This window comes from Lutra lutra, chromosome 3 (assembly GCF_902655055.1).
Source record: "Lutra lutra chromosome 3, mLutLut1.2, whole genome shotgun sequence".
In the NCBI taxonomy this organism is placed as follows: Eukaryota; Metazoa; Chordata; class Mammalia; order Carnivora; family Mustelidae; genus Lutra; species Lutra lutra.
In genome coordinates this window covers 121,767,571-121,791,746 of record NC_062280.1, presented here as the reverse complement: position 1 = coordinate 121,791,746, position 24,176 = coordinate 121,767,571, and the positions used below count along the sequence as shown (strand labels likewise).

At 42.4% G+C, this 24,176-nt stretch overlaps 1 protein-coding gene across 1 annotated transcript in view; it reads left to right on the top strand.

Annotated features, from left to right (window-relative positions):
• The window catches only part of MIPEP (mitochondrial intermediate peptidase), a 171,816-nt gene extending 157,458 nt beyond the window's left edge, over positions 1–14,358 (top strand). The window contains exon 19 of the mRNA XM_047722922.1: positions 14,098–14,358. Coding sequence (XP_047578878.1) covers positions 14,098–14,195 — 98 coding nt within the window. The 3' untranslated portion in view covers positions 14,196–14,358. The remainder of the gene's footprint in view (positions 1–14,097) is intronic.
• The last annotated feature ends 9,818 nt before the right edge of the window (positions 14,359–24,176 follow it).

The following is a 24,176-nucleotide window of genomic DNA, read 5'->3' as shown; positions in this document are numbered from 1 at the left end:
GAATGCCTTTATGGAAAGAGTGGTTGGTTTTTTGTTTTTGTTTTTGTTATAACTTCTAAATAAATAACCTTTGGAGGATTGGGAATAAGTAATTCCTGTGCTCAAGCACATCAAACAGATAACTGCATATGATCATACTAGACACCAATGTGCTTTTGTATAATTTTTACAGTGTAGGGTGATAGAAACTACATGGCATGTTGATTTCTTTACACCAGTAAAAGGAAGTCAGCCTTTATCAGGAAATGACAGATTTTTTCTTCTGTAAAACTTAATCCAGAAGCATCTACTGTCCCTGGATTTTTTTTTCTATTTCATTGTCTGTGTTCCACTGACTAAATTCAACAACATAATTTTTGCTAGTAAAGAGGAAGAAAAGCCTGTGGAGAAGTAGCTTTTAAATGGAATTTTAACTTTTTTTTTTTTTTAGAATTTTCACTTTTAACCTGTCAGTGTGTATTCCGTGTGTGTGTATGTATACACATACGTATACCTAGATGGTACTTTTCATTTCAGTACAATGCCTTGCTTGCGAGTAAGTATTGCTTATCAAACAACTGGCTGGAAGGGGAGGGTCGAGAACCCCTTTAGACAAAAGGCCATGGCACTGCGTGTTCACCAGTGCTCAGAGTAGAGCACTCTTATTAAACCCTGGGTGCCACAAGTTCCCGCCCAAGTGATTTCAGGTAGCGTGCAGGAAAGAGATTCATTATGCAGAAAAGGTCAAGAGACAATGACATAAAGGAAGTCACAACGGAAGTGTGTTAGATGCGGGGGCTCCTGGGTTGCTCATCTGGTAAGCCTCTAACTTCTGCTCGGGTCATGATCCCAGGGTCCTGGGATGGAGCCCAGCATCGGGCTCTCTGCTCAGCAGGGAGCCTGCTTCTCCCTCTGCCCCACCCCCTGCTTGTGCACACAGCTGCTCATTCTCTCTGTGTCAAATAAATAAATAAAATCTTTCAAAGAAAAAGTGTGTTAGATGTGGACACAGTATCTGTAAGGCACATTGCAACATTAATGTGCACTTCACACCAGGGGAAGTAAAGCCTAGAGAAACTGAGTAACTTTGTGTGCCAAGCTTTTAAATGGCCTTGTCAGGATTTGACCCAGGCCATCATAACTTCAAAGCCCTTGGGGTGCCCACTGCCTCTGCCAGCTCACAACGTTCCTCCCCTGCCCTCTTGGAACTGTGGACTCCTGATACAGTTTTTTGTGGCTGTTTACTTTTGGTGAGAGTTGTCCACTTTGGTCATCTTCTCTGAATCCCAGGAAGCTGTCATTTTCTACTTGCCGTGTAAATGTCATGGAGCCCTCTCCATTTGTGTAGTCATCTGAGATAATGTCTCGGAGTTTGGCTTTATTTGAGATGTGAGAGCCTTTTTGTTCTTAAGTAAATAACTTGTAGTGGACTCATGCCAAGAAGGACACCAGCAATTCCATATTCAGATTCTATCTACTGTAATAACTTCGTTCTAAAGGAACACAGATAATATTCTTCCAGCTCTTTTTGATTGCTTAATGGAAATGTTCTAAAACCTTCTTTAAAGATGGTCATTATAGCTGGTGTTCTTAACATGCAGTTACAAATGTTTGCGGCTGGTAGGGGCTAAAAACAAGTTAGAAAAGCAGATGGTGTTTCCCCAAAGCTCTTGATCTAGATTCTTAGCTCGATCCCCAGAGGCATCAAGCTTCAAGTGCAGAGCAAATTAGAAGCCTTGAGTTTTCTGGGCAAGACTGGGTGCTGAGGGACACTGGTGCGTTTCCATCTAGGGAGCATACCAGTAAAAGGCAAAATAATAGTAGTAGTTCTAGAGGTTTAGAGCAGATTTTAGTGGACCGTTGAAACTGGCATTTGCTAACCGACTCTTGTTTGAAATGTTGCCAGAGAGCGTAGAGACAGGAAAATGTCTCTTGATTTAACTGGATCGTTTCCTGAAAGAACACTTTACAAGATATCTTCCAATGTTTGTTTGAGGCTTTTCAACTATCTGTAAGAGAAACTTTTTCCTTTTGACTATTATGTAACATTACTAATAATGAAACTAGACCAAGGAACGATCAAGTCAAAACCTAATTTTCTTTTGCTTAATTGTTCATCTTGACATTAATTTTTTAAAAATAGAATAATCCCTTCTTAATCTCAGAGTGTTCACCTCTCAAATATTTGAATAACATTATTGAGTTCTTTTTCTACCTCATCACACAAGGTAGAGGATGTCAGGTAACACGTGTTGTTTTTTAATCTTTCTCCTTACAGAACTAAAGGTATGTTTAGTTTGATGGAGCCATAGGTTCATGAGGATGGCTAAACTCCATTTACGTTTTCCCTTCAAGCGGTTTAAAGGAAACAGATTTTAAAAATTCTCGAAATCTTAAATCACACCCTCTAAATAATTGGAATTCTGGTCCCTTGTTCCCTGCTGTCTTCCATGCCATACACATGCTTTTTTCATTTTAGCATAGGAATTTTGTGAAAACACCACAGTAGCCTCGCATACTGATTTTCCTGAGATAACTAGTACTTTATTTTGGCTATTAAGCAGTTATGGCTAATTTCTACTGCTTTTATATTTCTGGAGCTGAGTGGCGGGGCGTGAGTAACCACAGCAACAAGAAGCATGAGAGCGGTGACAGTAAACTATTTCTAGAAACACCCATGCAATATGTTTGCTGTCCCAGGTGCTATGCTGATCTCGACGCTTTGACAGCTCTGCAGGGTCCTGCGGCGCCCGCGTCCTTTACTGCCCAGGGTCACACCAGAGCAACGGGTGGAACCATGACTCACCTTTAGGGTGCTTTGGTTGTCTCTTAAACTTTTCAGCTTATACCAGGAAGCTTTGGCTTTAGAAATGGTTGTGCTCATCTTCCGCGTATTTTCCCGCTTGTTCTTTTACAATGTTTGGCGTCTGAATTGCTTGTTACAAATACACCGATGCTCAAGGAAGATACTGTTGGGTTCCCAGGCAAGCTGTCCCGGGGAAGGATGTTGGCGTATGCTAACTAGCGTTGATAAGGTGTCAGCTGACTTACATATATGAAGTGGTTCTGCAGCAAAACCAGATTTGTTGAATGAGAGCTCGTGCATGCCCAGCAAGGTGGGGTACTTTACAACACACTCATTGGCAGCAACCTTCTTTTCTTGCATGGCATAGCAGGAACAAATGAAGAAAGCATGTCATGGAACCAGACTTAGAATTTAGTGGCTCCAGGATTATGACATAGTTTCAATAATAGAGGTAAATGGCAACGGGGAATAATAGCCAAGTCAATAGAATCCCTAATCTTTGGCTTGTTTGGATATTTACTCAACGTGGCCTCTGAAATAGCTGAGAGCTTTGTGGAAGAAAGAGATGGAAGAGGAGGGAGCACCTGTGTTCTCAAGGCTCAGACTTCCCTTTTGTAAAAGCACTGATTTTTGAAGAGGGTGTGTCCGTGTTTAATATGTGGGTGTGTTTGTTTAAGGAAGACATGGAGCTTCAAAAGGCAAAATGTTTTGTAACCCAGAAGTGTAAGTCTAAATGGAATTATACATCTGACGACGAAGTTAAAATAAACCAATCTGTAAACAGATCACGCATGTGGGGCTCAACTGTCTGGGTCAGCTTCTGTCCTGCAGGAAGGTCAGATGCTCAATCCAGTTGGCGGCCCCAGAGACAGAACCTCCTCTCTGACCAGAGACAGATAGTAACCCAGCCTAGGGGGCAATCGGGGTTTTTTCAGTTCAAAGGAAGAAAGGAATTTCACTTTCTGGCTGATACTCCGGTTTTCCCAGGAACTGATCGTAGATAGTGGGAATCCACCTTTAGAAAAAGGTGTGGGTAAACCACAGCCTTGTAGCAGAGAAAAACTTCAAAGTGGAGAAGGTGAGCAATACAGTTGCCCTAGGCTTGGGAGAGACAAATCTGGAATGAGAGTTCTGATCTCGTAAAATTCACTTTAGACTTTTCAAGCTGCCAGGCCAGCCTTTATACTCTAATTCTTCACCCGGCTGAGCTGCGTTTGACACATATAATTATTTCAGTGCACAAAAAAAATAGCTATTTACTCTTATGATGGGTTTTGAGAGCTGTTAATGGTGTTGGGAATATACAGACGTGCCTTTTCACTCATTCCTAGATCTGGAGAGAGAATCTGCCCTTTGGCATATCCCCCGTTAACCTAGAGGTTAGTAGAGCTAGCTGACTATCTGGGCAAAGCAAAGGCTCTATCTTGGTGCTTTGGGACCTCTTCCTCATTGTTTTTTATAATTGTGGTGAAGTATCTATGATATAAAATGTACCATTTCAACCATTCTTAAATATGTGTTTCGTGGCCTTCACAATTCACGGGTATTCACAGTTCTGGGTAACCATCACCACCGTCCACTTCCAGAACTTTCCTATCATCCCAGTGATCTCTTCTTGATAAACCTTTTCTCACGGCTACTAATAAGGGAGAAAAATAGATCGATTTTAGTTGCATCTTTTGTTTCCTTCTTTTATTTATTTTTTTTATTATGTTCAGTTAGCCACTGTACAGTACAGCATTAGTTTCTGATGTAGCATTCAGTGATGCATTCATTACGTATAACACCCAGGGCTCATCACAACATGTACCCTCCTCATTCCCCATCACCCTGCTAAAAAGCAGATGGCAAAAAGTAGAAAAAAGTAAAGCAAACTGATTCATTAGCTGGATAATTAGCTTATGATTGTGCATTCGATGATCATATCCTGAAGACTTAACCATAGACCAATGTTTTGGAATTCGACTTGTGCAAATAAATAAATAAGTAAATAAACAACCTTATCCTTTAACTCACTGAACTGGGAAGTAGGTTTTCATAAGCCTTTGGATCTGATTGTTACTGCTACCAGTTATGGAACATTTTCTGTCTTAAATGTGCTATCTTTGTTAATTCTTACAGCAATCTAGCAAAGTAGATGACACTATGCCAATTTTATGATCTTTAAACATTAGATTACACTCTAACACTTTACCTTCATTCGGATTGCTCTTAGCAGAAGCGAGGTATAGGAAGTGAAGTAATTGGCTAAGGTCTCTTAGGCAGTTGGTTATCTCAGGTAATCACTCACCAAACCCTTGCTCTAACCATCAGTACCATATAGTACCTTGTTTAGAGGCATCTCAAGTTCTGTTTAGAAAAGGAAGAATTTACCTTTCCTCTCCATTCCCCCTTGACACCCCTTCAAAGGAAAACTTTTGTGTAGTCAGAAAAGGAGAATTACACTGAAATTTAAGTTCTAAAATGCTATGCCAAACCAGATAGTGTTCCATTCAGCCTAAAACCCTAACCTACACATTGCCCCCAAGGCTGTTTCTCGAACCACATGGTAGTGACTCTGGCTGGTTTTGGCGGAGCCGGCTCTGGTCCCAGTAGGGGGTCCCCAGGACATTTGTTTTTGGGAGTCTGTAGCTTTTCTTGGTCCACCAGTCTGACCCGCTAAATAACTGACACCTGTAGGTCCTAATTACACACTTGACTGATAGAATTTAAACCAAGTACCAGTGTCAGGAAATGTACGATTATGTTTGGCTTTTAGCGTTGGATTTAACAGAACTGCTGAGATATTTGTCCATGGCCATTTTGGGTTCTGAACACCAGCCAGTCCCATAGTATCCAACTGGGACCCAAATACGCAACACCCAGGCCTCAGCTCTCCTGGGCAGTTCTGGACACACATTCAGTACACGAACTTTCGTTGCACCTTTGAAACCCACAAATGTAAGGGTGATTTTTTCCCCCTTGATTCTTTAAGGAAAGAACCAGCTTCAGGAGGACCAAAAAACTACTGAGACAAGCCCACCCTGCTTCTTAGCAGACCTCCCATCACACTATCTACCACATCTGGCCGAGATGGTGAGGCAGAGGAATAAGTTGGGTTTCCTCTTTGTCCAGGAAAAGACCCTTCTTTTTTCCCCAATGAACTTGGAGAGAGGAAATCTGACATAAAGCTTGCTGTCTATCACTCAAATTTTATGAATCTGAGGAAAGACAGAGTCATTCAAATGAAAAAAAAAAATTACCTGTTTAAGCTCTGGGTCTAGAAACTTGATCCTTAATCAAACAAAAAAAAAAAATCAGTGTCCCCAGGCTTCACTAAATCCCTTTTAATAACTTGTGAACTGATCTTTTTTTATCAACGGAGAATCTTCTTGAAAAAAAAAAAAAAAAAAAAACAGAACCAAGTCAGGCTTACCAAAGTAGAATGTTTTGGAACAATATGGAGGTGGCCACAGAATCAAAGGGAGAATCAAAGGGAGAAGTCCCAGCAGGGCCCAGAAAGAGCAGTTTCCCACATCTTGGGAGAAGGAACCAATAGAGTCTTCAGGGTGCTGGTGCCATGTTGGGCCCCTAACTCAATCACTCCCTCCTTTGCACCAATTCTGTACCTTATATACATCTTTCTTCTACATTAACATTATGTATTTCCATGGTTTTCCCCCCAAATAACGGGCTGGTCAAGAACAGAAATAATGTCCCGCTTGTATGTATGCCTCGTGTCTTTAGCACACAGTGCTTGGCACACGGGTACTCAGAACATTAAATTTCTGTAAATGTTTGAGCAGACTTTCTGTCTTTTTTTTTTTTTAATTTTTTTTAAAGATCTTTATTTGAGAGAGAGAGCACGCGTGCACAAGCAGAAGGGAGGGGCAGAGGCAGAGGGAGAAGCAGGCTCCCCACTGAGCAAGGAGCCCAATGAGGGGCTGGATCGCAGGACCCTGAGATCGTGACGTGAGCCAAAGGCAGACACCTAAGCCACTGAGCCATCCAGTTGCCCAGACTTTCCATCTTAAATGGAGTAGGGTATGGCTATGGTTCTGCTCACTGCCATGGTGCATGGAGCTCGGCAGCCGGGGGTGGGGGGGGGGGTGGGGGGGGAAGGGCATCCTTTCTGAACCTCTTAAAGGATGGAGCTTGCCACGTCTGTGGGGAGTCGACCTCAGCAACATCCAGCACTCCTCCATATGAACCATCCTACGATGACTCCCATTTTCCCAGAATTCATGACATTGTTGCTGACCACTGGCTCCTGTAGTGACTTCCTGGTCTTTTTCCTGGAGAAAGAGCCCCAGCTGGGCCCTCTGAGCCCCCTAGCAACTGAGGTCTGTTTACAGTTTTCAGAACAGTCAGAATTGCTACACAAAAGAAGCCTCTGCAATGTGTTCCGAGCAGTCCTCACAAGAGCGTCAACAATCGATAAACACAAAGCCCTGTTTCCCAGGGAGTTGCTCATAAGCAAAATACACTCTGCTTCCTTTTCCACAATAAAAACCCTGCCGCCAGCCCCTGAAGCACACCTCCCGTCTGGAGACCGACCTCTCGCACAAGGCCAGTCACGGTGTCGCGCTCCTCCCACAGCTCCGTGCCTTATGGCAGCTTCCCTCTTGGCCTCCTCTACCGCCCAGAGATTTTCAGACTATTTTCATGCCAAATCCACTTGATCCTTTTAGGTGCTCTTCCAGCCAGCTGTGGCCTCTCTCTTGAGGCTTGGTAATCATAACTTTGAGCAGCGTCCCAAACAAATCCTGCTTTTGTTTCCTAAGATTGTTTCCCATTTCACTTGAGAAACCAATATTTTTTAGTTTAGTTACATAGAAAACTCATACATCTTTCTTGCCCCATACTTTTCAAGTTATGGTTGCCCATGGAGAGAAACCCGATCTCATTTTCCACTTCAGTCAGTTTCCACATGTCCATCTGGGCTGTGGTTCTCACACTTCATCAGGGTCCCTGACTGCCGAGCCCGCCCCCAGTTCCTGATTCCTTAGGCCTGGGGGTCCAGACCCAACATTTGTATTTCCTGCGATACCAGAAATGGGTATCATGGTGATACCCATGATGTTCATCGGAGAACTGCACTCTTAGAACATATATTCCTATAAAACAGATTTTGGTCATTTTTATATATAGTATATATACTGTATCTTCCTAATACATAATTAGGTCATCTTTTTGCCTACCTTCAATTGCCTTTAGGCACTCTGGTCCACAGTGAGTGAGGGAGGGAGGGAAAGAAAAAAAAAAAAAACCCTTACAGAGATTTTATTTGTAGTTATTTCACCCTTTTTTGCTTTCACTAAACTTTGGTCACATTCAGCCACAGTTTTCTTGGCTTGGGCATCCTTCCTTGGTGTTCAGCAATATAGGAAGTGGACCCAAAAAGGAGATGTAATGATTCTACTTCTCTTCCGAGGCTCAAAATAATCCTAATGTTTTGGGGGCGCCCGGGTGGCTCAGTCAGTTAAGCGTCTGCCTTCGGCTCCGGTCATACCCCCAAGGTCCTGGGATGGAGGCCCTCATTGAACTCCCTGCTCTGTGGGAAGCCTCCTTCTCCCTCTCCAATCCCCTGGCTTATGTTCCCTCTCTCGCTGTGTCTCTCTCTGTTAAATAAATAAATAAAATTAAAAAAAAATTTTAAATGTTTTTAAGTGCCCTAGTCATTTCCTGTAGTGCTTGGCAAAAGGGGCCGGAACAGGAGTCCATCTCTGCCAGGTTGGCTCAGAGGCTTAATCACACCACCAACCAGGTGTCCTGTCATGTTCTCAACGAACTGTATTAGTTGCACATGCAGACGGGCACTCAAGAGGTTAAACAGTTCCTGCCAAGAATGCGTTGATATTTAAATGGTGGTCTGGTTAGATTATGGATTCCACACCACAGACGAGCAGGGCGTGAATGTGCAGCTTTGAACACATACACAACTCCTCCTGGAGCTGGCAAAATCCATCCTTGGTAAAAGCTTAGAAATAGGCGTAGTTGGGAGCCCCTCAAACGTGTAAGGGCTTCTGTTTGCAAGGGGTTACCACAGGCACTTGGAGGCCACCCAGGAAACCTTAAGTGCAGAACTCCCGCTACTTTTTTTCTGCCCATATCATGCCTGCAGCTGCAGTGGCAGCCGAGTATGGCCAAGCCTCATGCCCAGAGAGGAAGAGCCATTTTCCTGGTCCCAGCCTCTTCAGCAGAGCTCACTGCCCGTGTGTTCTCTGTGCTCTACCTCCATGCGTAGTTCAGCCCTTGTGACTGTGGGCAAAGTGTCCTCAGTAGCACCAAAAACACCTGCTCTGTCTTCAAGGCAGGAGGGGGACAGTTAATAAGCTGGATCCATATAGCCATGGGTGACATCAGGAAGCTATCAGACCCTCCCCCGGCCCCCAGAACATCTCCACACAGGTGGGTTTTGTCATATCCGGGATGCGTCTTCTCAGAATGTGTTGTTTTGCAAAATTCCAGGGCCTGAGGCAATATAATATATATCACGGTGTTCTGGGAACATGGGCTCTGGCACCAAACCTTCCAGGGTTCAGCAAAAACTAAGAGTTGTGTGACCACCCCCCGCTTCGCTCTGTTTTCTTACTTGTGAAATAGGTTTTTCACAAGTGTGTTTTAGCACAGTGCCTGGCACACAGTGATTGCTCAGCAGGTAAGTGCCATTGTCACTTTTTTCCCCATAAATCCTTTCTAGACCGGCTGTCAGGGGTCCTCCTGCTCGGTATCTTTAGCTTTACTTTATTTCCAGCTCTGTGCCAATAGGGCAGTAGAAAGAAGAGCACGTAGCACGATTTGGAAACCCTTATTGCTTCAGGAGTCAGTCTTGGAAACCTTTTGATATCATAATTTATTTTAGTCAGGCCCAGCATAATTGCCCTCGTACTTGAAGGTTATGAAACATGCCAGTGTGAGCAGAGCAGTGGAGATGAAAGTGTTCTGGCTTGTACCAACTTTTATTAGCCCATTTGCCTCGCAGGTAAAATGAGGAGAAAAATAAATTAAATCATCATTCTTCAACTACTCATTATGTATCCTCTCTTCCTCTAGGACAAGTAGATGAAGTTCAACTACCTCTTCTCCTTTTTATGAACGAATATGTACAATGTCTGTCCTAACGCAGTTTTGTCTTTCTTACATTGCTGTCAACACTTCTTGTAGTTGTGCAATTTCAGTCCTTTTGGCAACATCAGTCTGTCTTTCCACCCCCACCCCCAAGTTAGGTGACTTCCACAGTGAAATATGTTTGTAAATTCCACCCACTTCTGGACTTAACAGCCCCCAAGCTGGCTCCCAGGAGTTCCCAAGAAACTGCAGGTCCAATCATCACCCTTTAAGATCAAGACTTGAAGACAAAGGGGACATCTTTGTCAGCTTCTTAAAAAGATCGGAATTCCTGGAATTTTTCTGATGGTGCATACGTATAAAAGCTAATTTCAGTTTTTCTGACTTGGGAAACTGCCTGAAAACACTGCATTTTTCTTTTAATTCTCTGTGTAGAAGTTAGTTCATGTTGACACTTGCAGAACATTTAAATCTAATTAAAGCAAGGATACCATGACAATATGCCAAGAGAAGTCTTGCCTCGGGAGCTATTCTTTACCCCTTTGGGTCTTGATTTCCTCTTTTGGGGACCTTCATTTTTCACGGTCACATGATGTCCAAAATTACCAAACCATTTACTGCTGACCAGATTGGACTTAAAAATACCAGGAGCTTTTGCTGCAGCCATGATTGCCATTCTCTGAGATGAGGGCATGTTGAGGATGGCATATTGGAGAAGGACATGTGCTAGTTAGGTCTGTGTCCCGAGAAGGACAGAGCAAGGTCATATTTATGTTGGCAGTTTGTCGAGTTAAAATGAACCACTTCAAAGGGGTAGGAGGCCATGCTTAACTGAACCGGTTGGCTCTGAATAGATGGGTCTTACCTTCTGACAGTTCCAGGCATTTAATTATAAACGACCAGTCATTTAATTATAGAATGTTTCACATACTAAAGGGAAGAAAAGGGTGTAATAGGTTAACACAGTTGATTGAAAGCCATGTTTAAATGTTTTCCCTACAACTGTTCCTTGCATTAAGAAACTTGGTGTGCAGGAAATGCATGAAACCTGATTAATCAGATTGCTTCTTCTTACGCAATAACCTACACCTAAAGATCCAATGGGAAATGTGCTGCACTGGCAGTCATCAAAGACTGAACATTTCTGTCCTAGTGACACAGCTGTATCAGAGGAAAGACCTTTTTTCAACCATACAGATTATTTTACTATAAAAAGAAAATTGTGTTTCAAACTTCCGTATAGTAAATAAAGACAAAGCAATGACATTGTCTTTCAGTAACTGCTCCTTATTTCTCAGATATTTCCGAACGGAGATATTAGAATTTGAACTTGAATGAGGGTGAAAATATTTCGGTCCACAGTTGAAATTACATCATGATATTCTTATTGTTCTTAACTACTCCAGGTCTGGTTAGTGGCTTACAAATGTGCTTGGATTCTGCTGTTTTTATGTCCACCACACAAGCCAGTCCTTGGGCAGTTTCCCACGCAGTCCCTCTTACCACTGGGAATGACCGTGTTTGTGTGTCCCGTCCTGGGCCTGCCCCTGAGCTCTCTGTTCTCACTGCTGACTGAGGCCTGGTGGCCTGTACATGGAGCACCCCCAGGCACCTAAATGTGACAAGCTATTGGTTTTCCTCCAGCCCTCTGGCTCAGTTACCTTCCCATCCTGGTCACTCTAGTTCCAACCCTTAGAGTCTTTGAAAAACATGTCTCCCAGAGCCTCCTCCAGCCTTCCTCCAGCTCCCCCAGACCACTTCATGTTCGGTTTACATTCTGCCTTCTCCTGCTTCAGTACCTTCCTGCGTGGTCCTCTCCATCTAGGAGAGGCCCTGGGAGGGCCCTAATTTGAACCCGAATCTTCTCTATCCTTCAAGTTTCTGCTGAGATCCCAACTCTCCCCAAAGCCTTCTGAATCTCTCATCAGAATTCATCTTACACCCTCTCTTCTCCCACTGATGGCACTTTGTACACTGTTAACACCCACAGTTGATTTTTTTCCCAAATGTTTTATGCTGAACATTTTCAGAGATTGAGAAAAGTTGAATGAATAGTACAGTAAACACTCATATATTTGCCATTTAGATTCTACAATAACATTTTGTTGTCTCATCACACCTCCAGCCATCCATTCCTCTGTCAGTCCATGAATCCACTCTGTACGCATTATACATGTATATATATGTAATTTTTTAAAGCATGTGTCAGATGGCAGTACATTTTACTCCAGACATTTTTAATATGCATATTTCTTTACTTTTCCTTTTCAGATAAAATTTATATACAGTGAAATGCATAAATCTTTAACGTACCATTTAATGAATTCTGATGCAAATATGCACCTTAATACCAATCACTATGCAGGTATAGAACATTACCATCACATCAGAAAGTTGGCTTGCATCCCTTCTCAGTAGACTGTCATCTCCAATCCTGAGAGCATCCACGGTTCTGATGTTTTTTCAGCACAGATTAGTTGGGCCCACTTTTGGGTTTCCTATAGATGAAATCAAACAGGAGGTACTCCTTTGTGTAAGCCTTTTGAGATTCACCCAGGTTGTTGCACGTATCAGTGGGTTGTTCCTTTTTGTCGCTGATGCTCCATTTTCCGAATATACCATGTATGTTTATCTATATTCTGTTGATGGTAACTTGTGTTGTTTCCAGTTTAGGGTTGTAAAGTCCTTTTTTGTTTTGTTTTGTTTCACTTTTCTCAGGTCAATACCTAGGAGGAAGTTGTGGGGTCATAGGGTAGCTGTGTGCTTAGTTTTATAAGAAACCACTAGATCTTTTTCCATAGTGGTTATACCATTTCACCCTTCCACCACTCCGTGTGACAATGCAGGTTGGCCCACAACCTTCCCTATATTTGGCCTTTGTAATTTTAGCCACTCTGGTGGGTGTGTTGTGGTGTTTCATCGTGGTTTCAGTTTTCTTTCCCCAGATGACAATGATATTGTATCTTCTTAGTGCCTGTTGTGTTTACTTGGTTGTCTTCTTTTGTGAAAGGTCTACTGGAATCTTTTGTCCATTTTAAATTTTTTAAAATTCTTTTTATGTTCAGTTGAAGGAGTCCTTTATTTTGGATACCAGTCCAGCGTGAGATATATATTATGTTGAGTATTTTCTCCCTTTCTGCCATTTACCTATTTATTTTCTTTTAAAGAATTGAAGTTTCTCATTTTGATGAAATCTAATATTGCAACTTCTTTCTTTTATGATTATTACTTTCTTGTCCTAAGAAACCTTTGCCTACCTCAAAGTCACAAAGGTATTTTCTTCATAATTTTAGCTTTTACAGTTAGGCGTATTATGACTTAGTCTGTTCATCTTTGACTGACCTGGACTGATCCTTTATACACAGCAAATACTCAAGATATATTATATGGAACTGCATTAAAGATGGAGATAGAAAGAGGACTCTGGCAATCTTTTAATGTCTCTGTTAGAATGAGTTTTACGGGATCCATCCCCAGATTAAATGCCAATGTATAAAGCCCTGTCCAACCCTTGAGTTAGGATTATCTGCCAAGAATACAGGTCAAGGCAAGAGGTTGATTGCTTGAATATTCGGCTTCTTTGGAGTAAAGAGTAGAGATAGATTTAGCTTTTTACTGAACTGTGAATATATGCTAGACACGATGCCTCCTTGTTTTCTACTATATCTTCTTGTTTTATCTTGATAGCCACCTTGCATGTTATATGAGGAAATCTGAGTACTGGAGTTTTTAAGTGACTTCCTTATTACCCACTTAGAAAGTTGCAAAGCTAGGAGTTCTCCAAAATAGGAAAATCTGGAGGAAAGCCAATACCTTGATTCTGATACAAGATTTCTGCAGAAGAATAACATTTGATTGATTTTAAAGTATATGGAACTTGATAATAAAACTTGATAAATAACTAAACATATTAAGTTCTGAACCAATGCACTCAAAGGTAACTAAAAATTCAGCCTTCTAACATCACTTTAAGTATATAGAAATATCTGCAGTAGAAAAACTCTTGGGAAATGAATTTGCTCATAAATCTCATGTTAACTGCTGACTAAATAGTAAAAATATATTAAAATCATAAATAGCCACAGGGTCCACCCACTACCCAAGAATTTTTTTTTCACTCATGATTTTTTGTAATGTTTACATAGGCAGTTCTTACAAGGTCTCATTTCAAAAAGCCAGAATATTCCCCTCATGTACAGTGTCTTTGTCCCTCTTTATTGTCTGCAGGTGGATGTGCTGGCTGATCTTTTCTTTGTTTGCAGGTATGCTTCAGAAGTGTCCTTCTATTGATGACTTTGTAAGTGCCCTTGTTTCCGACTTGGATCTGGACTTCGAAACTTTTCTCATGGATTCTGAATGATGGAAGCACCTTGGCTCTTTCAGACCAAGGTTGTGTAGATATGAATTTTGTTGTAAATGCTACAGCTGTGAAAACTCATTTCTGATTTCAGTATTCACTTCTGTAGTGACTTCTGAAAACCCTTAAACTGATGGAACTTGGAATAAATAATTTGTTTTAATGATGCTGGCTTTTAGCCTGTTTGGCAGGTTTTTGAACATAATGGAAATCTACTCAGTGAGCTAATAAAAACTAGAGCCTAGTGTTCTTAAGTTCAAGGTATGGGCACTTCCTTAAGCCAACCAGTCTCCTGTTGAACTTTTCCCCTTGCATTGATCTGTAATTGGTTAAATTAGGGACTTAATTAAAAGCAAACTTATTTTAGTTTGAAACAGTCTTCAGGAGAGTTACACAATATAGTTCTTTTGAACAATGACCATTGGAAAATGTGCTTGGAGCAAGTACGGTTTCCAGAGTGCTTGTAGTTGACTGCACTGGGTTGCTCTGAGTGCTTAGGCTCCACAGATGGACTCAGAACAAAGAGGACTTGAACTCATGCTTTTCTGGCTTGATTACAAATGTACAAAGATAAGTGCAATTACCAAGGGATGTGCCAAGATCCAGCATAAAGGAGGAAAGGGGAATTCAGACCGGGTCGGTCTTTATCCTGAACCCATCTGCTTTACATTCTTGCATATTGTATCACTGCGTGTTAATAATAGGAAAGAAATTCTTCAGTGGGGTTTTCCCACCATCAAAGTCACGAATTTAATTATAGGCTTTAGCTTAAAATGACATCTGCTAACAGCCTCTTCGGCTTCTCCTTAATGGCCAAAGATGGTGCAAAAGGGCCAGATTTGAAATCCCTGCAACTAGGACACATGTCCAGCCGATGCATGAGATCTGGAGGAATTTCTACAAGCCCAGAAACAGATGAGACCAGATGAAGAAATGTCAGTGACGCAGGCGTGCGGGATCCCCCTGGATGCAAGGGGAACAGACCTTTCATCCTGTCCCCACTTCCTGCTGGCACTGAGAAACCCGAAGCAAATACTGGCCACAGAGCCAAGCAGCTGGCCCACCACCTGGGCAGTACTTCCCCCTCAGCCACGGGGCTGCCATTTATCCCTCTTCCAGCTGCTCCCCATTTGAATTTCTCAGTCTGGGAACACTCTCGGAAATAGCATCTCCCAGAGAATACTTGGGCAGGAAGTAGGGCAAGCCTGGTGATAGAGCCCCCTCTAAGGGAGGGCAAGGCTTGGGGGGATGATGGCAGCAGGAAGAGCCCCAATACTAGTGCCCAGGGAGGAATGTAGCACTGTCTGTGCTCCACCTCATTCGTTCAGTCTCTGAGCCGAGGCAAAGCTGCATGGCGCAATGCTAACTCTGTTCCGGGAATGGACTTGAAGAAATTGACATCAACCAGCCAGTCCATCATAAGTACATCTGAAAAGGTTCTCTGACCAGCTCGCAGGCGCACCAACAGTGAGAAACCTCTGGGTCTTTACCAGTCCCTTTTCAGCTGGAGGTGGAAGAGGAGAAAAATCCGTGGGGAGCCTATGTGCAAACATTCTTCAGAAAAAAGGAAAGGGAAAGGTCACCTGGAAGATAATAACCTGGAAAATTCTTTGTTAAAGGAAGTAAAGCACATCGTAGAAGACCTCTCTGGTATTCTTAGTGAGAGATGAGAAAACACACTATCGATGAAGCCATAGAAGAAAGGGTGAGCAGAATAATCTAAAAAAGAAGATAGGTGGACTAAGGAAGGGAGAAATGCAAAGAAACAGAAACATTAGTCTAGTGGCTTAAAGAATTATCCAAGCAGAGGAGAGCAAAGTTGTTGAGATCAAACTTGAGAAACAGCTCAGGATGCAGGTCAAAGGGATGGGTGAGAGCCACCTCCTCTGGGTGATAGAATTCCTGAGGATGAAGGTGGATCAAAGACAATCATAGAAAATGGATTCTTGTGTCTTCCTGTATTCCCGGTACTGGAAACAGCATCTAGCACATTGTAGGTGCTCTGCTGAGTACATGCTATCCGGTGAATTTAAGGAAACTTTCAAGAGAGAAAAAAACAAGTGTGCAGTTTAAAAGGGAATGTTTGATGGTTGCCCAGTAGCGTGAATGTACTAATGCCACTGAACTGCACCCTTAAAAATGCTTATAGTAAATTGTACTTAATGTATATTTTATAACAATTTTTAGAAAGAAAAAAAGAAACCTGCATTCCAGACCAAAATAAAGACGACAGTGAAAAGAGACCCTTGCCTAGACACGATCTGCCTTTTCTTTTGAGAGGTTAATTATAAATATCATTAATATTATAAGCCAACCTATTTCAGATTGGGCTTTGCAGAACGCTTCCTGGGAACTGGTACTTAGTGTTCTGTGAGCTCAAAAGGGTCCTGTTGTGAATTACATTTGGGAAATGCTGAGTGTTGAAGGTTAGCAATCCTACAATTACAGAACATTTCTAGCATTTGCATATAGGCACCAATATTTCCCAAACCTTTGATTATAGGACCCCCATCCCCTTTTCTGGAGTACCTATCAATGACATTTTTCACAAAAGTGGGAAGTAACTGCTAAAACCATACAGCTGGAAATAATAGGCTTACACATAAAGGAACAAAAATTATGGTATTCCAAGCAATTGTGTATCTCCATTAAATGCTGCAAGACAATGAAAAAATGTAGTATTGAGAAGTAAAGGCTGAGATACAAAATGGCATTCTCAGATATACAAGGTCTCAGGAAACATCCCAGCTTTGTACCTTTCTTTAAAAATGACTAAAAGAAAAAGTAATTTAGACCAAGCATCAAAGGAAAGGAAATCTCTACGGAGCTTCTAAGAATGCAGAGGGGTCATTGCCTCTTTTCACAATAACAGCTGGATAAATCATAATAGCAAATTATTTTACTCTGAATGCTTTTCCTTATGATGGGAATAAGCCCATAAGTGCACAGCAGTTCCTCTGGGAAAAATTCTCTCCTGTAGTTATGATATACCACCAGTTTGCAAAAATCCAATTAAAGTACTTATGAATATAGAAACACTAAAAGAACTATAGGATAATGACTAAAGTGTTAATATGGTTATTTTTAGTGTTGGGATATTGGCTTTTTATTTTTCTCTATTCTTCTAGTTCCAAACTTTTTGAAGTAGGCAGTATGCTAATTTTAATAATTTAAAATTTACAAAAAATTTAATATTCACAATAGAGCCAAATTTAAAGCATTTCCCAACTCGGAAGAAATGCTTGGCTAATAGAAGCAAATTCAGAAAATGTCTCTGGGACATACAGGGAGCAATTTGTATAGTCATAAATTGTATTAATACCCAAGATTTAGTCTGATTTGGGAGAAGTGACTGAGAGAAAATATTAATAACAGTAGTGCTTGACATGTATGTGGCACTTTTCAGTTTAAAAAGAACCGTGTTGGGGCGCCTGGGTGGCTCAGTAGGTTAAAGCCTCTGCCTTCGGCTTAGGTCATGATCCCAGGGTTTTGGGATTGAGCCCCGCATCGGGCTCTCTGCTCAGCGGGGAGCCTGCTTCCTCCTCTCTCTCTCTCTACCTGCCTCTGCCTACTTGTGATCTCTGTCAAATAAATAAAACCTTTTAAAAAAATAAAATAAAATAAAATAAAAAGAACCGTATCCTGAGTTGCCTCACATGGTGCTCATCACCTAGGAGGTAACAGGCAGATCTCATAACTATGTTACTAGCGAGGCAGGCAGGCTTGGTGACTTGTCCAGTGTCACAGAGCTGGTTGCTGGCAGGTGCAGGACTAGAGGGAGTTCTTTGGCTCCTCGTCCACTGCCTTTCCCACTTTACACAAGTCTTCAGGGGAACATGCTTATTTTCTGCAGACTCTTGGGTACATACATAGACACCAAAAGAGTGTTGTATGGTTATATAACCCAAACAGACCACAGAACATTTTATCATACACGGTCTTTCTGCTTGAGGAGGCCAATGACCATGGACAGTTAGAAGATGAAATAGAATATGATGTAATGTTAAAACATCAGACCCAGAAAGACAAAGACTTGCCTTGGGGTAGATTGGGATAGAATGGTGAGGAAAGACAGAGATGTTCTGGAATATTCATTGATAGAACGTGGTATTAAACTGTGTGGTGGTGGCAGGGAGGAATGAGGTAAATATTCCATCCATGTGCTCATCTAATCACGACTCAAACTTGATTTTAGATTTAAAATGTGGGCAAAACAACTGGGCACAAGCAGTGGTGGGCCTTTAGTGACCATTCATAAGTTGATATATTACTTAATCTTCATCTTTTGAGTAAGATCATCCAGCAACTGTGAGCGTCCTCCAGTTACATTTCTCTGTGTTATCCACACACACAAGAAAGATCATGAAAAATTGTGTCAGGTGCCTTTCTGAGCTTTGGAGGCATCATCATAGTCCTCCCTTGGTCTGTGGTTAATTGTACTTCCACACTCACTGTGTTCCTATTTTTAAACATTTTATTCCTACAGCAATTCTTTGGGGTGGATGAAGTGATCCCCAGTAGAGTGACACTTGGGAGACACCCTATAAAAGCCAACTCTGAGCTCGTGGAGTTATGTGGATGGTGTAAAATGTGGATGGTGAGTCTTAATTCCCAAAAGAGTAACAGTTAGGGAATCCTACCAGAGGGACAGGTCTTAAGCAAAATCTTGTAATAGATGGTAGCTATGGATTGGAAAAGTAACTCAAAGGAGAGTTCATGTGGTATCAGTACAGTTAATTCACCTTAGCAAAGCATGGGGCTCTAATTTGCCCCATATTCAAAACCAGATTTCAGCTTTCTTTGTAATATGAAATAACAAAGGATTCCAGAATAGAAAATGTATCTAATACAGAAAAGACCCAGAAAACATAAATATACTTACTGCTTAAATATAAAATACATTTGACCTAGAAATTTCCCCAAGTAGCAGGCAGAGCATTCTCTGCTATAGATGTTCCCATCCATGATGCAAACACAGAGCATCAAGGTGCCATGTGGGCTGTCAAGGGACATGCTGTTTTTAGAACCTTTGTTCTGAAATTCTGGCTGTTTCTCAAGCTGTCTATGTTACCTGTATATCTTTTTTTTTTTTTTAAAGATTTTATTTATTTATTTGACAGAAATCACAAGTAGGCAGAGAGGCAGGCAGAGAGAGAGGAGGAAGCAGGCTCCCTGCTGAGCAGAAAGCCCGATGTGGGGCTTGAACCCAGGACCTGGGATCATGACCTGAGCCGAAGTCAGCGGCTTAACCCACTGAGCCACCCAGGCGCCCCACCTGTATATCTTAAAGACACATCAAAACCGACCTCCAAAATCAAACTCATCTTCTTTCCCAAATACTCTGTGTGAGTCACTGCTTTTGTTGGTAGCATTCCATTCTTTCCAGTTACTGAGTAGAAACCCTACCAGAAGGGTTATTCCCTCCTCTCTGGGCCTCATCCTTGAAGTTTGCACTTCATTCCCTGTTGCGCTTGACCCATTCCTTAGGTATCTGTCTTAGTAAGGCCCAGAACATTTCTGACTCAGCTTAGCTGCCTGTGACAAATCTCAAGTGCCAGGTAGGTATCAGAACATCAGCAAAAGCCTCCAGTGTGGTTGGACATAAAGTAATAAGCATTCAAAGATACGAAAAGGAGGAGCAGGTACAGGAAATACTGTGCAAGCAGGCTTGAACCACAGAAGGAATGGAAGGTTGGAACCTGATCCTTCTGGAAACATCTTAAAAATCCATCAGATATAGTTATTAACAGTGATGAGACTTATGGAAATTTCTCTGTTTGCTCCTATCCCTGCTTTAAAAAGAATCTACAAAGTGAGGAAATGTGGAGTGTTTTTTTTTTTTTTAATTTATGAAAAGAGTAAATTAAAAAAAAAAAAAAAACACCAAGAAAACCATTTCTTCAGCAAAGAAATCCCAAACATGGCTGTACGTTTGCCTTAGAATATGTGTAGAAACCTCTTTGACCCATTGTTCTTGTTAACTTTTACTCCAGCGTCCTTTACATGGCTAGCTGCAGAAAAGGCATCACTCACTAGGAGGGAGTGCTCAGTGGCGATCCAGGTCTGTGTTTAACTCTGAAATACAGGTCCTATGCTAATCTGTAGGTATTTAGTAGGAAGAGGGAAGTCTCAAGAAAGTGAATGTCCTGGACATTTGGGGGAAATTGTCTTTATGGCTTTTTATGTTGACTTGGCATTGAGTGCAAAGTTACTTGTGTTCTCTCTTAACAGTCAAGTGGGAGAAAGCTGTTGGCAAAGAGCCTGGACCCAGGAGTGAGGGTTCCTGGGTAAGGTGGGAGCAGATAGAAAGTATCCACTCTTGGAAAGGAGCAAACTCTGTGCAACCTTCCTACCTGTGTTGTGAGGTCAAGCTGCTCTGAAGAGCTCCATTCTGAGCTTTTTAACCCAAAGAAATGTTTGAAGGTTGATCAATTAAAATTTATTAAATTTAATAAAAATGCATTAAATTTAGTACCAAATTGTGTTTCTGTCGCTTCAGGTAATGCTTTTCACATTTAGTCTTTCATAATTGCTTATGCCTAGCAACCAGAAGGATTTCCTATTTTTAGAAAAAAAAGGCAGATGGGGTGCCTGGGTGGTTCAGTGGGTTAAGCCTCTGCCTTCAGCTCACGTCATGATCCCAGGGTCCTGGGATCGAGCCCCACATGGGGCTCTCTGCTTAGTGGGGAGCCTACTTTCCCGCCTTGTGGCACATCTTCTGCTGTTCCTTTAAGTCAGTGTTCCTGGCTATGGCAGGGGTCTACAGCTTGTTCCTCCCACCTTCCAGCGAGGATGCCCTGGGTTCAGGGAAGAAAGCAGAACCCCCTAAAAGCATCTTAAGCAGGAAAGGATTCATTCAGGGTACTAGTTGCCTCTTAGCTCTGGTTATTGCAACAGAGTACCACAGACTGGGGGCTTAAACAACAGAAATTTATTTCTCACAGTTCTGAAGGCCAGAAGTCAGAGAGCAGGGTGCCAGTCGAGTCTAGTTCTGGTTCTGGTGAGCGCTCTTTTCCCAGTTGCGAAGAGGTACCTTTCCCCCGTGTCTTCACATGGCAGAGAGCAAGCTAGTTTGACCTCTTCTTTTGAAGACATTAATCCCTCATGGGGGCTCCGCTGTCATGACCTAATTACCTCCCAAGAGCCCCACCACCAAATGGCATCATCTTGGGATTGGGGCTTCAACATGTGATTTGGGGGGACACAGACATTCAGTCCAAAAGTCCAAAAGTGCGTCCCCTCCGTGGTACCTCATTTGCACACAGAACAAAAGCACTAGTTTTCAGATACCCAGCCTTTCTACATGAGAAAGCCTTCCCTCTTCCTCGAAGCCATCATTACATGTAGCTTTAAATGCCCCACTTCTGTTAAAAGCAGTACTGTCTTCTCAGTCACTGAATTTCTGAACCAAGAACTCACCTCGATCTTCCTCTCCCCCATCAGGTCCATCCCTGAAGATCCCCCCTCTGCTCCATGCTCCAACCCTCTTCTTCCACTTGCCCAGGCCTCCCTCTGACTCAGCCCTATTTGCTGTCCCCCAACCTGGTGCCATCATGGCTCAATCCTGCTCATCTCAGTGGCTAGTGGAGGACCCCCTAAAACATGTTGCTCACCACGTCATGTTGCTACCAAACAAACCTTACATGGAGGCCCTGTCAAACATTTGAAAGCAATGCCAAATTTAGCATGAAACTGACAGCTGCCCCCATTCTGGGCCCTGTGGACCTCCCGTCTCACCTTGCAAGTGCCTTTTTTATGCAGCTGCTTCTGCCTGGAATGTCCTTTTTGTTCCACATGCCCAAATCCTACACTTACATCAGGTTTCAACTCGGATGCCACTTGTCTGAGACCATAAGCAGGTTTCTCTCCTTTGATCCTGACTTAAGGTATATAATTAAATCTTTTTAAGAGCTCTTGTGCCTTCTACTTGATAATATATTTTTTGTGAACATGTCTATTACCCCTGCTACTAGACTGTTAATTCCCAAAGGTGAAAGACTGCACATTAGTTGTTTTGGAGTAAGTTTCTTAGTCTCTCTTTTTTTTTTTTTTTAAGAAAAAATTTTTAAAAGATTTTATTTATTTGTCAGAGAGAGAGAAAGAGAGCACAGGCCGACAGAGGCAGAGGAAGAAGCAGGCTTCTAGCTGAGCAAGGAACCTGATGTGGGACTCGATCCCAGGATCCCGGGACCACGACCTGAACTGAAGGCAGATGCTTAACCAACTAAGCCACCCAGGTGTCCCTCTCACAGTCTCTTGCATGTTGTAGTAGCTCAGTCTTTAGTTAATGGGTAATTCAGTAGCAATGGCCACAATCGCCAAACTGTGGCAAGAGCCAAGATACCCTTCAACAGACGAATGGATAAAGAAGATATGGTCCATATACACTATGGAGTATTATGCCTCCATCAGAAAGGATGAATACCCAACTTTTCTATCAACATAGATGGGACTGGAGGAGATTATGCTGAGTGAAATAAGTCAAGCAGAGAAAGTCAATTATTATATGCCTTCACTTACTTGTGGAGCATAAGAATAACACGGAGGACATTAGGAGAAGGAAAGGAAAAGTGAATTGGGGGAAATCGGAGGGGGAGACAAAACATGAGAGACTGTGGACTCTGAGAAACAAACTGAGGGTTTTGGAAGGGAGGGGTGGGGGGGATAGGTGAGCCTGGTGGTAGGTATTAAGGAGGGCATGTATTGCATGGATCACTGGTGTAGTGAAAAGAAGAAAAAAGAAAGAAAATACATATATATACATCAAAATATTGTGTGATGGGGAAAAAAAAAGGCTAATTCATATTTTATGGAGTTCTGTGCAATCTATATATGACTCTGCTTTTTCTCCTAAACTATGAAAGGGAAGAGCCTGAAGAGACAGAGTTGAGGGAACTGAAGGGGAATGAGGTCTGAGTGGTTCCTTTGTTCCCAGCACCCAGCAGTGAGTGACACAAGCCTTTGCAAATTGTTGAACTGGTCAAAACAGGAGAGGGAAGAGAAGGGTTTCCAGGGTGGGGTTAGTGATGGTGTCCAGTGCTGCAGAGGGTCAGGGGCGTGCCGGGCCATAGGTCCTATTAAATTGGGGAGCTAAGGGAATGGTGAGTGGAGAGAGAAAACAGATGAAGTTAAGGATAACAGATGAAGAAATGGAAGCAATGAATGTGGATATTCCGTCAAGAAACCTGGTCAGGATAATGGGAAGAAGAGCAACAGGATGGCATACAATGCCCATCAGATCCCACGATCACCTACCTGCCTCTAAGAAGCATAGAGATGGATCAGTCCATATTGTCCCCAGGGGTACGTGAAGAGTGTCAAATGAGGTAATACACTCCCCTCACCCATCAGAGGGCTTTGCAGTCATGTAGCTGGCTTGCTGTGTTCGGGTTCATGTACCACATTCTCAAGATAGACACTGTGATGGCTAATCAGACAGCTCTGATGGGTGGTCAAACATCATTGTGGATGTTTCTGAGAGGGTGATTTTCCATGAGGTCAATGTTTACACTGGTGGACTTAGAGTAAAGCAGATTGCTCTCCCTAATGTGGGTGGTCCTCATCCAATCAGCCAAAGCCTTGAATAGAACAAACAACGAAACTCCCCAGAGCAAGGACAAATTCAGCCACAGACTGCCTTTGGACTTCTTCTGCAACATCAGCTCTCCTGGGTCCCCAGCCTGCCCACCCACCCTGCAGATCTGGACTTGCCAGCCTCAGTTAGTATGTGAGCCAATTTCTTACAATCAATCAGTCAATCTCTGGCGCTCTCTCTCTCCCCCCACCCTGCAATGTATATTTATTAGTTCTGTTTCTCTAGAGAACCCTGACTAATTCAATGTTAACAGAGCAGGTCTCATCCAAGGATGAGAGTCAAATGGAACGTTTATTAGTCACAATAAATGAGGAGCAGGGAAAAGAACTGGACAAAGCCTGGAGAAAAGACACGATGGCCTTCTGCAGACATTTTTGAAGCTGCCACAT